The sequence below is a fragment of the Tachypleus tridentatus genome, chromosome 13 (assembly GCF_004210375.1).
Source record: "Tachypleus tridentatus isolate NWPU-2018 chromosome 13, ASM421037v1, whole genome shotgun sequence".
NCBI classification, from domain to species: Eukaryota; Metazoa; Arthropoda; class Merostomata; order Xiphosura; family Limulidae; genus Tachypleus; species Tachypleus tridentatus.
In genome coordinates, this window is record NC_134837.1 from 240062571 (window position 1) to 240080098 (window position 17528).

General features: G+C 32.4%; 1 protein-coding gene across 1 annotated transcript in view; it reads left to right on the forward strand.

Annotated features, from left to right (window-relative positions):
- The window catches only part of LOC143239090 (nephrin-like), a 159484-nt gene that overhangs the window by 135794 nt on the left and 6162 nt on the right, over positions 1 to 17528 (forward strand). The window contains exons 13-20 of the mRNA XM_076479904.1: positions 40 to 283; positions 2286 to 2585; positions 3413 to 3691; positions 6473 to 6781; positions 9513 to 9692; positions 10220 to 10359; positions 13149 to 13233; positions 14371 to 14465. Coding sequence (XP_076336019.1) covers positions 40 to 283; positions 2286 to 2585; positions 3413 to 3691; positions 6473 to 6781; positions 9513 to 9692; positions 10220 to 10359; positions 13149 to 13233; positions 14371 to 14465 — 1632 coding nt within the window. The remainder of the gene's footprint in view (positions 1 to 39; positions 284 to 2285; positions 2586 to 3412; positions 3692 to 6472; positions 6782 to 9512; positions 9693 to 10219; positions 10360 to 13148; positions 13234 to 14370; positions 14466 to 17528) is intronic.

Here is a 17528-nt window from a genome sequence, read left to right on the forward strand (position 1 = left end):
ATATAAACAAAGTAATCTAGTGTTTCTCTTTCTCTTCAGATGACATTAAAATGTTCCACTGATAGCAGCAATCCAGCAGCACAGATCATTTGGTGGAAGAAGGGACACAAAGTACTAAGCAATCACGTCGAGATTGTGGATGCTAACTTTGGAGGTTATTCTACAACCAGTTCAATCAAACAGCAGTCTACGTCACTTGATGATGGAGCAATTTTCACATGTATAGCGTCCAATGGTATCACTGACAGCGCTGCTCGAGACGACTATAGGCTTTCAGTTTTGTGTTGGTATAACTCTTGTTTCCTTGCCAAATAGTTGATACCATTTTCGATGGGTGCTCAAAATGAAATATAATTTTATTTCTTGTTTTCCCCCTTTCATATCATCTTAAAACCGATAAACGTACGTTACTAGTGTTGAAATTGTTGCAAACACAATTCATTTCTTAAGGTACTTCATTGCTGAGTACTGCATATTATGGATCTCTATCGTTCCGTAGTCTCTAACAATACACTTCGGTAAAATGCTGGAGAAGCCTTGTAAATTAAATTATGTACAACAGGTTTAACACAGTCATCATGTGTGAATGTGTTGTTAGCACGAAATACCCTTGAATAACTAATAAAGATTACAATTACAGTCCTCTAGGGCACAACTATATGAGTGATGAGGAAAGTATTTATGTCAATCTCTCGTATTATCATGTTAATCTTCCATTTTGATGTTTCCATGATTAGAGGCTGAAAGGTATACAAATTTCTCGTTGTTATTGTGTAGTGCATGCATCTCCATCGTTGATTAAAGTACGTCGTTCTACCAATTGTCGCTTGCAGTTACCATCATTACAATTGTATTGAACGCCACCTTCTCTGGTGGCACAGATACTGAGCTAATAAGATGATTAGTGAGCTGCACTTTAATCATAACCGTAGTTTGAAAATCAAAATGTCGTTTCCTCTCAAACATTCATCTTAAGTTTACGTACGTAAAATGATTAATATGGCTTATGATTGTGTAGACTACCAAGCAGGGAGTGTAAGTTATGTGTATTTATTATATATATATTCAAAATAAAGCTTAAAAGTAAAACCTGAGAATAAACGAACTCAAAAGTTTAATACGTGTCACAATAGTTAAATAAACAAGAAAATTCCAGAGTTTATTGTACAGGATATAAATGTGGACCTCTCTTACATGTTTTCACTTCAAGGCGAAAAAATTGCCTATCACTACATATCATACACCAAACATAATTGTAAACCAAAATTTTAAGTCCATGGATAAGATAATAAAGAATAATAAATCAATAGGTCCTACGATAAGTAGCATTAAATTAATGTATACCATTTTTGAAGAATACTGTATTCCTTGACACGAAGTTCTCGAGTCATAAATCCATAGAAACAATGTTAAATCTACAGCTACAATGTTCAAGTTGGTCGTTATTACATAGAATGCATGAAACTGGAGTCTTTGAATATGCTTATTAGTAACTTTTTTCAAGTATAATATAATATAATAGAAACAATTAGCACGAACACAGTGACCAGTGATAGAAATTCGGTCCTGCCCTATCGGTAGAGTACAGATACCTTATAGTGTAGTTTTTTTTTATTTAGAAAAACATTAGACAAGTTCTTTGAATGCTGTTCGTTGGAATATTTTTAACTGTAGCATACTTTGGATGTTTTCAGCAACACATGACCAATTACGTCATTCTGGAATAATGCTAAGAGTTATGTAACTTACTCAGTAGTTGTACGTAAAATAGGTGATAAATTATAATATTCACACATACCGCCAAGTACTTTGTTGTACACTCAATAGCTGTGTGTTATGTGTAGTAGACTATAAACCACATAATTTATGTTTACCGCGAGGTATCGTATTAATGAAAGAGTAAAGTAAGTGTAACACATACTATTGGATAATGGCTGATTAAGGAACAACGTACAACATATCTAAACGCACCATTATGCTATCCCTAATAACAAGATAGGATATTATATTGTAACTAACGTTATACACCATGTTTACTTTATCTTTTTTGAGGTGTTTTCATTACACTTGTCTACGTGTTAATAGTAAAATAGTTAAAAGTCATTTGTAGCTAATCTAGAAAAAATGGTAAAATCCGATAATTTAAGACGTCAACTGGCTTTTCCTGTTCCACAAGTATAGTACTTAGAAGAAATATATTAATATACGTATAAACTGACGCTCGAGAGAGTGAGATATGGAAAATAAGTTTTGTAGTCTAACGGATTCCCTTGTTTTTCATTTAGACAAACCGGAATTTCCAGAGCCGTTGAAGCACGTGACTGTCTTAGAAGGGGAGTCAGTAACTGTCAACATGTCAGCTACAGGTAATCCGAGCGTAGTAAAATACTACTGGATTCGTGGTGGTGTTCGAATTCCTGACCAGGAGAAAATGATAACTACAGAAAATGATCATATCATGATGAAAGCGAAAGGACCTGCGCTTTACTTAGAAGCTGCAACACGGAAACATTCGGGAAGCTATCATTGCATAGCAGAGAACTCGCAAGGATCAGCGAATGCAACAGTAGAGTTCAATGTTTTGTGTAGGAATGAATATGGTTCAATTATTAGTCCTAAGTTAAAAAAATACTAGTGGAAGTGTAACATGTGTTTTTATTAAATAAGTATTTTGTGTTGGTAAATAGCTTTTTTATACACATTCACGTATTCTCAGGCCATTGACTGGATCTTGGATATTAAGATTCCATATAGAGACTTTCCAAAAGAAGAAATACGTTATATCATTACGGTTTAAGCATCAAATGATAAGAATTCATGCAAATTACACATTTTTTCACATTTATCTTGATTTGTCTATTCCGGATATCAAATCAGAAGCATGTAAAAATAGCGTTTTAGTTCTGTGTTTTTGTCTCCCATACATCATTGACAAAGAGAACTTTCGTCAAATAGCAAAACTCGACAGTTGAACTAGATGGTGAGATTTGAATGATTCAATGAAAAGTTATTTTTATATGTGTGTGCTTTTTTACTTTAATATTTACAGTTGAAACGCCGAAGGCTGGTGAATTATTGGAAACCAATAGGTCTAACTTTTGTGATAAAAATCTCGCGAACACCATGTGTCATCGTTCCATATTCCTACTTATAAGTTTATTAAAAAAACCTTCACGTATTGGCATACAATAAATATCATAGTGGTTCACTGATTCTAAGGGACAACCAAACTATAACAGCCAAGTGAATTTAATAAATTAAATTATACACGATAGCCAAAAATACGAGACAATTAAGAAACCTGTAGCGATGTCTTGTTTTTGTGCTACAGGAGTATTTAGTAATGTTATTAAATTAGTATTTGGAATATTTGTGCAATCTCGGAGAGGTTTTACATCAACATATATTTCAGACCCAGCTATTATTCTCAACCTAACTGATAATCGAAAGATTGACGAAGGAGAAAACACGACCCTGGAATGTTGGATAGAAGCTAATCCCATAACCTCTAAAACGGTTGAATGGACAAAACAAGGGACAAAAACCAAACTCCTTAGCAAATCTTTTGTGTTGGGTAGATCACATCTGCAACTTTTCAAAGTTACTAAAGAAATGGCGGGAGTATATGAATGTAATGCTTATAATGGAATCGGCCAAAGAGATGTTATGACTGTGGAAGTTGCTGTGATGTGTGAGTAGCAAGTTCAGTTGTTATATACAATAATTATATAATCGTCATACACATCTTTTTGTGTGATAGTCAATTAGTTATTGTATTATTTTCTATTAAATGCTGTACGTTATTCCAAACCGTACGAGGGACATTTATTTTGATCCATAACATTTCGTAGTTACAATTAGATTGGAACATTTTGTTTTGCTCTCCTAATTCGACTACAGATAAAATGTGATAACTGTGGTAAAAATGAGTGTTAATAAGATAATTCAATTTGAAAATCGAATTAAATGAATTTCGTAACCACATGAGGACAACTGACATTCACATGCTGGATGTTTACGGCCAGGTAGTTAGAGTACTCGAAAAAGGGTCGCAACTTCAAATCCTTGTTATTGAACATGTTCGCGCTTTTAGCTGTGGGTGCGTTATAAAGCAAGGTCAAATTTGCCAGTAAAAAAAGAAGCCCAAGAGTTGGCAGTGAGTGTTTATCAAGTAGCTATGCGTAAAATTCAAAATAAACCAATTCAGAGATATGCTATTAGAATTCAGTGTTTTATGAAAACTATTTGGTTCTGAAAGATTTTGAGAAATTTCACTTGCAATGTTGTTCGCATTTCAAAACTCTAAAACATGGACATTAATTTTAGTTAATTATAATTTAATAATCAATTATTACATTTTATTTATTACTATCATAATATATAAATAAGAATACTTATTATGGTCCTACTAAAGTGCTAAAAATTATAAAGTCGGTTTATCTAACGTTGTTTTCAATAAAAGTACTGCTATTGCGAAAACGTATGAAATACTCGATTTCAGTAAATTATACCGCTCAAAAATAAATAAAAGAACAAGTACGTTTCCTTACATAATAATTTATCTCAGTGTTCCAAATGTGATAATATTTTTATTTTTCTAGGTAACTTGCCTCATTTCAGTTCCATCTTTATCCATTTTTTAAAGTGTGATGAATGGTGAAACATAGAGAAATAAAATTTTTAAAAATGACCAATATAACCAAACTGATATCTCATATGAAACAATAGTTTAAACAGTTTACATGTGTTTATTCAAGAAATGTTTCAAACATTCAATATCTAGTGTGACCTCCATGGGCTGTGACACACTCCTGACACCGATTTGGGACACTTTGAATCAGTTTATCAATGTTATCCTGGGGTATGGCAGTCCGCTCGTGTACTAGGGCTTGTCGGAGTTCCTGTACATTCTGAAGAGGGTGGTGGCATTCACTAACACGTCTCGACAACATATCCCAACAATGTTCAATTGGATTTAAACCTAGATATCTGGCGGGCCACTCAAAAGTCTCTATTTCTTCCTCTTCAAGGAAGTCCAAACACAGTCTGGCGACGTGGGATCGCCCGTTAACCTGCAGGAGATTGAACCCATCGCCGACAGCACTAGTAAAAGGCTTCACAATGGGTTTCAGTATTTCGTCTCTATATTGTCGTGCGCTTAGAGCACCCCTGTCGAGTATGAGTAAATCCGTGCGGCCACCCAAGCATATGTTTGCCCAGACCAAACAGAACCTCCTTCATAAGCGTCAACTTGCACAATGTTACAGGGGGAAAACCGCTCTCCTTGGCATCTCCACACTCTCGCACGTTTGTCGTCACCAAACACAGTGAACCTTCTGTCGTCTGTCCTCAGCACGGTAGCCCATTAACAAAATTCCCAGTCCAGGTGCTGACGAGCAAACTCCAACCTGGCTGCACGGTGTCGCGCTGTCAGAATAACGCTATTGCAGGCCGTCTGACCCTAAGGCGTCATTCGTGCAAACGATTGCGAACTGTTTTGGTTGATACACGGGCTCAAGTGGAATACTGAAGGTCATTTCGCAATGACCGAGGCGTAGCTAACCTGTCCCGCAGAGCGATAGTCACGATGTAGCATTCTTCTCTGGCTGTTTGTGAAACAATGACGGCCTTTACCTGGTCTCCTGGTAGCGTCGCCAAAGTCGATTGATGACGGTTTGGGACACACCGACGCGCCGTGCCACCCTCCTTTGGGTCTGGGTAGTTGTTTTTTTGTTAGGTGGCGCCTGACTGCTTGGGTACTCAAGATGAAGGTACACACTAACAAAATAAACCGCAAAATATCCATGTTGGTGCTTGTTTCAGGAATTAATAAGGAGTGCATAGTTTCACGTAACAGCCTTATATAGGGCACCTTGAGTTGTATTCTCCTTGAGTGAGGTGAGTTTCGTTTGAGTTGCATCAAACTTCACTCGCAAGCTTAAAAATACATTTGTAGACGAATGGATATGTTTTTCATACATAAATTTAATTATGACTAATATATAATGAAATATGTACTTGTTACTTTAATTTTTTGAGCAGTATATTTAGCTTACATCGATTAAGTAATGCCAAGTTTGGCTCTTCATGTTAACGTAAACAGAATAATCGGGTGTCCGAATAGGTTATAACCCATTGAGCATATTAAGTAAAAACACATGAAAAGTCGTTAAATATTCTAAGGTGAACATTTGCCTGTCAATTTTAGCTTAAAATTGTCTATGTATAACTCAAGTTTAATCCAGTTGACCAATTAAAAATATTTTAAAGAAGAACAGTTACAAAACCTTCATATTAAATAAACTAAAATGAATCATTTACCTGTCAATTTTAACTTAAATTTACGCTCGTCTAAATCAAGTTTAATCTAATCGACCAATTAAAAATATTGTATAGATGAACAGTTACAAAATCCACATATTAAAGGTTGGTGATAAAAAGTTCTTTTATTTTGTTTTTGTTACTGCCATAGACAGACCAGTAATTCTTCAACCTCTGAAACAGAAGAAATTTGTCTTTATAAATGATGAAGAAGTTACTATTAACTGTATAGTAGACGCAAGACCAAACGTTACAATTTCATGGTATCTGGGAGCTCAGATAATTAACTGGATGCCAGCAAATTCAAACTACAAAATTGATTTTCGAAAGAATGGACATAACTTATGGAAAAGCGTTCTTCACATCAAAAATCTCCAAGCTTTGACTTTTGAAAATTATACTTGCCGGGCAGAGAATTACTTAGGATATTCTTCAACCACTGTGGAACTTGTAATGTCCAGTGAGTGGTCTTTAGTTTTCAACTGTAATTCGTTTATATTTTGTATTTTATTAAAATTTATTTTATGGATCACTATTATATATAAAAATATTGCTTTCAGTAGTGCAAATAAATTATCAAAATGAATGCTGTATAACAAAACCAGCAGGATATTCCGTTAGAAAATCCTTCACTTAAAAGCAAAATTTTGTTTTCTGGTAGAAAATTCAGTAAGAAAGGTAACATTTTTCTATATACCTTCCAAAAATTGATACACTTGGTAGAATGTGTAAAATATGAAAAAATAGACTTATATTACTCTTATTAGATTATAGAGGTTTTTACTGATTGAACTTGAAAAATAATAAAAGGGAGAATTAATGTTACTAATGTATAAGTGAATAACTATTTTTTAGTTATTTTACACCGTAATCTCAGCATTTCAAGAATAGTAAATTTTATACTTTGCTATTTAAATAGTTGTCTTTTTTTTTTCTTTTAGTGTTTCTTTAAAGTATGTTTAGGAATATTTAGGTTTTCAATGTCACTCAAAGCTCAACTGTGATATCTTAGAAGTCAGGCCTTACACAGAGATTCACTGTTCTCTGGAGAAACTAGATATTGTGTTCAAGAATGAGTTCTAGAATTGGATTATTAACTTATTATGTTCAGGTTTTAATAAACACAAAATAAGTAAAAAAGTAATCTAGAACCTAAAAGTTTAAAACAAGCAACGTAACAATGATCTTGAGGAAGAAAAACAATTTATACGTAACATAATGTAAAGCATATTGAAACAACAGCTTCATTTCGTACAGTTTATTTCTTTGGAAAATTACTATATGGAAATCGCATAATGTGTAATTTACAAAATATATAGAAGACATTCAATATAGAAAACTTCGTTCAGATAAAGAAATATTGAAAAATTAAATTATTAATTTTATATTATTACTAAACATTAATAGCAATTATAGTTATCTATTTCAAAAACAGCCTTCAGTTGTTTACCTTGTGTAACGAAACTTACTAAAATTCTTCCAAAGTATTTTAGTCGAATTTATTCACATTTTCTCAAATTTGAAAATTACTTCTTTATGTGTTAACGATGATTTTAATCTTTTAGGAAGGTTAAAGTTTTCATTTTGCCGTCGTCAAACGAGAAACTTAAAAAGAAACAAACAACGATAGATCGTGTCAAGAAAAACTTTCCAAATGAACTACAATGCTTTGCATAACTCTATCATAAACAAGAAATTTATTAGAAAACGAGTTGTTAATATATATTATATTGTAAACGTATTCTTCTGTATTTACAGTGAAATGATCTTGTTAAAATATGCCCATATTTTCAAATAAATACAGTGGTTAGAACATTTTTGGTAACTTTTATAAGATATTTGGAAATACTAGACCATGACTTTACTTACACGGTTTCAAAGTCTTTAAATACATTATTACACAGAAAATTACTTTTCACTTTCCAACAATTGTGTCCTTAAGATCCTGAACACAACAGAATAAGTCATTTACTGTCAGATGAAATGGGTGATTCATTTAACGTAATTGCTACTACATGTGTTTATTTTTTCTGTTAGATTCATAGACCCATAATAAAAATATATACTTATAAATATTATGGAATAGGGCATTAGGTGGTATAATATGTTACATGATACATTCAAAGAAAGAAAACAACTTAACATATAAAGCAATCGTAAGGGTATTTTAAAATGAACAACAAGTACTTGCAATAACATAATACCAAATTATTAAAAACTATTTTAGATTAGAAACGTGTTTACATTAATTTTTTACGTTGTGTATAATATATATTAGGTTTTAGAAAACAGTTTCTAGTTTTTAAGCGTTTAAAATAACAGAAAAGCTACTAACTCCTACCAGTATTTCGTATGATAAATCTATCTTAAAATACTTTGAAATATAGTGTGCTTATATAAATCTCTGTTTCAAGCAAGTATAACTATGAAAATCAGTCATTACTGGATTAATAGATGTTATGCTGAAAATTGATTTTTATGAACAAATTGTCACCCATAACGTACAAATAAAGTATGCCAGTTCTGTATAATTCTATTAAATACCTTCGTGAAGGCAAAGGTGTGTTTCTTTTCAGCAAAGATAAAGACATGTGAAATGGTTGTTTATTCGTTTTGCTTGTTTTTGAATTTCGCGCAAAGCTACACGAGGGCTAGCTGCGCGAAATTATTGATTCTCTTTTGTTTTGTTTTTTATCTATAATTTTTGTAAAAACAACTAATGACTGAAATTGTTTTAAAATAACGGTTAAATAGCTCTTTGTAAATAGTAAACTATGCATAATATTGTGTATTATGGATAGATAGATAGATATTCTAATAAATATGTTATTTTGAGCAAAATACATAAAAGGCAGATGATCTCACTAGAAAGACATGTGAACATGAAACAATTAAGTAGGAAAACAACAGTAATTTTTATGTAATGAAATATGTTTAAATGTTATTGAATGTATTTTTCTCAGTTAAACAGAAATGAAACATCCGTAGAGCTATTAAATTGAGAAACTAATCTGCTAAGCTCCAATGTTATTCTGGCTCAGTTGCATCTATAGTTTTTATGATATAGTGGATAATCTAGGTGCACTTCAAATTTCCATCATACGATTTAATTATCTAGTTTTATAATGAGTTTCATAAACAAGCGTAAAACGAAAATCGTACCGTAACATCGACTGCTCTACACTTTGCAGCAACTCCTTCAATGGACTCCACAAAGGCTGTGACTAACGGCGGACAAGACAAAGATACAAACACTTCAAGACTGTTGTGGATGGGTTGTGCTGTTTGTGGAGCTTTGGTGCTTGTATTGATAATATTAATTATAGCCTGCTGTATTCGACGAAGACAGCGCTCGCGGAGACGAGCAGTGGGTAAGTAATAAACATTATAAAAATGTTTGATTCTAAAACCTATCTAGCAATTTGAAAAAAAAAGGAAATAATTTTCCCACCCAAATTTCCACTTGAAGCTTCAAAACATAAGTTTTTTTAAGATTAGAGTTTATTACAATGATATAACTTTACAATATCTAACCATGTTATTAAGAAAAATTGAAAATTTTGGAAAATTGAAAGGATTCATTATTTTAAATAATATTTTAGGAAGCTTACTCTATGCTTGTCAATTAGTATCCATGAAAAAGAGTTTAAAAGCATTTTTCGATTTATTTACTATTTGCAAATTGTAGTGTGAGAGTACGTTATTAACGTTATTATCTACACTCGAAACAAAATGAGATATCATATGAACCTACAGTTGCTTGTTTGTTTTCAATGAAACATTTTACTGATCGCTGGATACTTTCTTTTAAGTGATAATAAAAGACGGGTTTTCTTCAGAAATACATTACCGAAAACGTTGTTATTAGAATCAGGTACGTTTCGTCTTTCTGCTCTAGTTGCTCTTCAGCTTCAACGCATAAGCCAGAACGAAGAAAGCTTCAAGTCAGTGAACAACACAGACGGTCAGCCTTTCTTTTTATCAGGAAGAGCATGCGAGAGAATTGCAGAGGAACACAGAACAACGGATCACATTCAAGTATGTTATTTCTTCTAAGTAATTAAACAAAAACAAACAGCGTTTGTATTCTTTTTCATAAAAAACGAGGAGGGTAAATTGCATTACGTATTCTACTAAACTGCCATTTTTTTAATGTATTGCGTGAGAAACTAAAAAATATTGAGGTTGCTTTTACCTGTAACTCATGTTGGTAAAAAACTGTTCTCAAGTCCACTACAGGAGATAATACTGTCACTTCATTATTTCGAGACATTTCCTCTCGAATTTGTAACAAGTTAAACCACCCAATTCCATTCAAATTATTTTGGAGGATACTCTGATTAATATACACATTAACAGAAACACATCTTTTTAATTAATGTAAAATAAATAAAGCTCATACGTATACAAGTTCAAGACAAGAAACGAGCAATTACATTCATTTTAAACGTAGATTTACACTCTGCTTTATTTTGCTTTTCTGCAATAAACGTTTAGAAAAATGTTTTAAGATTACGTTCCCCTTCCAAAATAAAGTTATTTTTTCCACGCGGTATTTCCATTTCAGATCCAAGTGTGGAGAAGACTTGTGGTTATTTATATTCATAAGTTTATAACTTGGAGTCCGGATAGAGAAAGTGAGTTTTTTTTTTCCCGAGTACTCCTCTTTCCCTCCCACAACAAAATTGAGAGTATTTGGACCAGTTGGTTCCACTCATACTTCTGTTAGTTCCCACAAATCACAAATCATGTTTTGCCTCAAGGCTTCATCTCGCTGTCTCGCGGATTTGATTCGCCTTTTCTATGTCACCTTTTCTCTTCTTTATCGAGGTCTGAGTTAATATACAATCATTAAGTAACATTTGCTTTATTAAGTATTCTAAGTACAAATAGCTAATCAATATACCTCTAGATATTGTTTGTTTGTTTTCAATTTTGCGCTAAGCTTCACGAGGGCAATCTTCGCTAGCCGTCCTTAATTTAAAAGTGTGAGGCTAAAGGGAAAGAAACTGCTCATCATCACCCACCACCAATTCTTGGATTACTCTTTTACCAACGAATAGTGGGATTGACCGTCATATTGTAACGGTCCAGTGGCTGAAAAAGCAAGCATGTTTGATGTGACGGTGATTCGAACCTGTGACAGTCAGCTTACGAGTGAAAAGCTATGCCGGGTCCTGTAGCAGAGTGAAGAGAAACATAAGTTTCTGAACATACTCGATTATATTTTGCTCTGGGCTGTCTTCGAGATCAGGGTCAAATGACGTAAAATCTAAACATATGCTAAGGTAAATGTAAATTGCATTTTAATGGTAAAAATAATTATCTACTTTTATATATTGATGGATTAACATTTATCCATTATTAAAATTTACATTAATTAATAGTGTTTATGAAAAAAAAAATAAAACGTAAAATAAATAAAGGTGCTGAAAATTGTACTATCTTCAGAAATATTTAAACAGATAAACATTTGTTGTTACGTTCCGAAATTTTAACATTCATTACTCCAAAAAGAAACACATAAAAATTAAGAAAGTAATCAGTATTTCACATAAAACTTGTTAAAATACTTAAATTTACGCTTTTTAACTTTCTCAATGATTTCAGTACGATTTTCGATACCCACACATATAGCGTAACACAGCTAATATTTGTTTAAAACACAACAGCTAAAACATTTCTTTATATATATTTGATGAATTAAATTTGGTGACAAAAGGTTTATAAAACGCGCGTCTATGGTTGTGGAATATTTTAGATGTTTTTGTCCTTAGAAATTTTTCAAAACGCGCGTCTGTGTTTTAAACCTCAAACACAATGGACGCGAGCAATGCGTCAAATCAATGTGCACACGAGATGCGAATTGGAAACGCAGTAAAATACTGTAAATAAACACATAACCCTGCTCGTGACTTCTTATTTGACGCACTAGAGATGGACTTTGCCATACAAAAGAGGTTGTGTTTTTAAAACAAGAGCTCTAATGTTCGCACGTAGTAGCCTATAATTTAATTAACTCGTATTTATAACAAACTAAGTATTTTAATTGCTATACGTTTAAATATGTTACTGTACTCTCAGCTATGTTTCTGTATCGTTCCTTGTTCCATTTCGTTTATTAACGTTTCCGAAATGCAATATTATAAATATTATTATTATTGTTCTATTACTAACCGTTCAGCTCGGCATGGCCAGGGGCTTAAGGCACTCGACTCGTAATCTGAGGGTCGCAGGTTCGAATCCCCGTCGCACCAAACATGCTCGCCCTTTCAGCCATGGGAGCCTTATAATGTGACTGTCAATCCCACTATTCGTTGGTAAAAGAGTAGCCCAAGAATTAGCGGTGGGTAGTAATAACTAGCTGCCTTCCCTCTTGTCTTGCACTGCAAAATTAGAGACGGCTAGTGCTGATAGCCCTAGTGTAGCTTTACGCGAAATTCAAAACAAAATTCTAAGCTCCACGTAACTCACCATTTTTATCATTGTTATTATGTCGTTGTTGCTAGGTGATCAACCTTCCTTGTTATTATTATTATAGTCCTGATAATTTTCATTGGTCAATTTCTTTCTAGTCGCCCAGCAATATAGTTTCAATTTTAGCGACGAGAAACTTTGTCAAAGCAATGTTATTTTCATCTGGTGTGGATATTACCATTTAGCCTCAGTACTTCTAACTTGTTTGCTCTCGTCTATGAATCGTTTAACAGAACAATTTTGAAGATTACATCGTACATTGTTCAAACTTTTCTTCACACTCTTATTAAATACAATTAATGAAACAGTGTGGGTACTTGAACTGTCTAACATGTACTATGATTTGATAGTTTTTAGACCATGAAGGTTCGTGGAGGAATTGTTCCAAGAGTGAAGAACCTCAAGTACATCGCATTGCTCACCTTGAAGATTGGGGTGAGTTATCAATGGATCACTTAAGGTCACATTATGTTGCATTACAGATCATCTTCGAGCTTCTTTATTTAAAAAAAGAAAACCCAAGAAAAGTGAATATTTCTTTATGTGTTGTATTTTTATGAAGGATTTTTTTTATAAAACATTAACTATTTCTACGCAGAATATTTATCATTATTAATAAGTTATAAACAAACTTACTATCTCAAAAAATATTTAATCTCGAAGTCTAAATTCAAGAGAGATCCAGTTTAATCTACAGTTTGATCAACGAGTGTTATTGGGTTATACTAGTTTCGGGTAATTCTATTCCTTATCAGTAACCCTGAACACAAGTTAACCAAAGAGAGATAAGCTGGATCTATATCACAGTGAAAAGTATCAAGCATATTGTTATGAACATACATTGTAGTCACAATGTTTTGTAAGTTGTTCATTGCTGAATGTTGTGTGTTCCGTTAAATGATATATAATTGGTGACAGCTCTTTGTATTTAGATATTATAACTATGACTTATCTGGAAGTGTAAACAGCAATACAGCTATAATATATCACAGAAAATCTTAAACTAAATTATAGAGGAAAATACTTTGTTTAAGAAATTTACAGAATCCGAAAGTTTTAGTATGTCAATATTCAATGAATAATTTGAGTACTGTCTATAACGTGATATATTTTGAGGCTTAAGTGAATTAGCATGCAGATATTTTTCATAACACAAATTGAAGAAGGTGTTATAGTTCTAAGAAATCGTGCAAAAAATACATTGTGTAAGACTAGTCAAAGGTGAAATTTCTAACCTGAATTTAAATAACCTGTTATTTCTTGAACAAAGTGAACATCATTGAGTAATCCTATGAAAGTTAAGAAAGTTACAAACTAAAATATGTAACAGTAAATGTTACATGTGAGTCTGCTTGTCAACGTGCAGTTTATATGCTTCAAATATTAAAGTGGAAAAAAAAAGAAACACGTCTTATATTTCCTAGATTTTAAATCGTAAGTTGAATTATTAAAGTTTCAGTAGTAATGATGGCTTTAATGTGACAAACAGGCAGTAAACTTGTTAATTTTGTAGTACCGATGTTGTTTCTAATATAACAAATATACAAAAAACATGATTTTTTTTTCTAAAAGGTGTCGATCAAATAAGGAAACTGAGCAGTTGCGAAAGTTTGCATGAGAACAATCGATGTCCCGACATATTGAAACAATATACATACGCTTGTAAAGTAAGTATTGATCATGGTAAAATTTGAGACTTTGAAACCTGTCTTTTCAGATGGAAAGAAGCAACTTAGTAGTATTGAATTAAAACATTTACTTAAGTGAGAAAAGTTGGTAGTTATCTTTTAAATTAAAAATACCGATAACAGGATAACAACAAAAAACAAAACATTTTGACCTTTCACATTGCACGTAATAAGAATCCAAATTGGCCAGAGTTTATAATTCTGTTTTCATAAGGTACCATAACCTTTCAAAAACTAATGGGCCTCAAATTTATAATAAAAGTCACGTAAAGCGCAGATGTTATTTCGTACTTTCTTCCTAATATATTCATTTCGATACTTCCCCGGCATTCAGCGTTTTAACCATATCATAAATTTTTCATTAATGTATAGCAGCCTGTCCTACTAGCCGATTCATTAATACATGTTTGGCAACTTTCGACCTGAAGATCATATTCATTCTACATCTGAAGGTTTGATCAGTTAACGAATTTAAATATTTGTTTGAGTATTTTATTGTAAATCTGTTCTGAATACCTAAAATTGCTGGCTATTAGTATTTTAGATTAAATTTGATTATGCCTCACTTTTTATGCAAACAAAATTCTATATATGTTCTTAAAATGACATTTAAAAGTTTGATAAGGCAAACCGCACATTTAAAAATAAATTTTTCTGTATTGTAAACTATTTAGAAATTCACAAATGCGTAAAATTGGGTATTTGTTCAAGTGAATGCAAGCATTAATTTATGTTTTAATGTTAGCTGCTCAATTAATCAATAGAGATACATCACACGCAGTAAAAACTTGTTTACCTTTTTGTAACAAAATTATTCCATGTTTCAGTATATTCCTTTTAAACGTCTTACATATAATATTTTTTTTCCTTTTCGTATTACTATACACATAGTTTACTAACACTCTTAAGAACTATATCGTGCATTATTGAACAAGGTAAGAAAAGCAGTCGTAAATCTACCATGAAAAGTTGTTTTTCAGTGAGAGTTGTCGTCAAGCGTTGTGGATAGTGTCCTTCCTTCTAGTCGTTCAGTTGATAACTGAGGATAAACCTTGAGTAGCTTTGGGCTGATATAAGACAAACAAAGTATTTATAATTTTCTTTCTTCCTCTTGTGTGTTCTAATCACACTTTGATCTACAACCGATATATAGATCCATGTTGAGGTATTCTCAGATTCACTGCTTTCTCATCAAGTAATTGCATAGGAACTGTAGAATGTAAAGACTCTCAAAATGAAACGTATTGCGCAGAAAAAAAATCTGAATTATCTTAATTAATTACGACTGAGTTGTATGCATTTTCTAAGTTGAGCACCGTTAAACAATCTTTATTTATTACACACAGTTACAATCAGAATTTTCATCTTACGTTGTATTGAATTCCTTCTTTCTCTCTTTAAAATAATTATTTTACATAATTGAAAAAATAGCATTACATATGCAAGATAATTTCCTTCTTTTCAGGCTCAAGGCAGTACACACATGACTAATGGCCATTCTCAGTACAAAATAAGGAGCGTTGTGTCTGTGGAACATATCTTTACTTACCAAAGAAAAAAATTTCTTTTGATTCCTATTTAGTACTACTGACCTTAAAACAATCTTTCCTGCAAGAAAGTGTGTGTAATGTGTCATTTCGCCTCTAACAATGAGATATGGTTACATAAAAGAATTACAGCCATGATAAAATTTCTTGTAAAACAGCTTTCATGATGTTTTCTGTTTCTAATTATCATAAGTTTCTCAAGAAACTTCACATTCAATAAATAAATGAAAAATTTCGAAACAGAATTGATTATGGTGTCAATTTAACTTACTTTTTTTATTACTCTGTTCCTGCAAATCTTTAACTCTTTGAAGTTGTTGTTTCATGAGTCTCAAAAATCATTCTTATGTCTTGGAAAGCTGCTGTAAAAATCATATTTCTCTCCATTATCTCCTGATTTAGAGTCATTTTCTACAGTTCTGTGGACCTCTAGAAAACACAATAGCTGCATATTTCTTTCATAGAATTCTTGGTTCTTAAACTACCAGTTCAGATTCGCTAATAAACAATTTAAACGATAAAAAAGGATATTAAAACCAGAGATTTAGGATGTTTGCTACCACAAAGTATAGGCGAGGTGAAAAATAAATTTTGAATATATGAGTTATCAACTTGGTAATTGTTTCTTTATATATCTTGTATTTTTATTTGCATAAAAATATCATAAATACATTTGATACAGTTTTGTAAAATTTGCTCATTATATCAAGGTGTTTGGTGTTGTTGGTTGTGGATGCTACTGCTACTTTACTAAAGGATTTAGATCACGTAGAGAGTTGAGTGAATAAGTGGCAGGTGGGTTTTGATTATAATAAATGCAAGGCAATGCACGTGAGTTATCATAATTTCAATGATAAGTATAATTAGGTGGAAATAACCTTAACAGTGCTATAAAAGATATGGATGTGTGGCTGATCAATCTCTTAAGCCATCCAAGCTGTGTGCTATTGTTAGTGGTAGTTTAAATAGGATTTAGGTTGTATCTACAGAAAAAATTAATACAAGTCTAAAGAGATAAAAATTGTACTGTATAGGTCAATCACTAGGCCACATCTGAGGTACTGTATTCAGTCTTGAACTTTACACTAAGGAGGGAATTGATTTATCATACGAGTTGTCTCTTGAAAAACAAAACAAATTAGAAGTTATGTGGCTGAAGTATTTAAGATTGTAAAGAGAACTGATAACGTTCATGCATCATATTATTTCATACTTAATGTTGGACTATATGACGCAAATATAGCTTTTTCAAGAGGTAGGAGTCATCTTATTTTTCTAACAAGGTAATTAGTCCTTAGAAGTGGTTGGCTTCGGATGTTGCGAGGCAGTAAATTCAAGTAGGCTTAAAAGAAAGCCTGATAACTACATTAATGATTAGGGTTGGCTTTTAGGTTTTTTTACCTTTTATTTAAAAAATCTTACTTTATTTAAGAGGATGGACAGCCTAGACAAATCGATAGATCTCTTGTAGTCTCTAAATTGAATGTTATGTTAT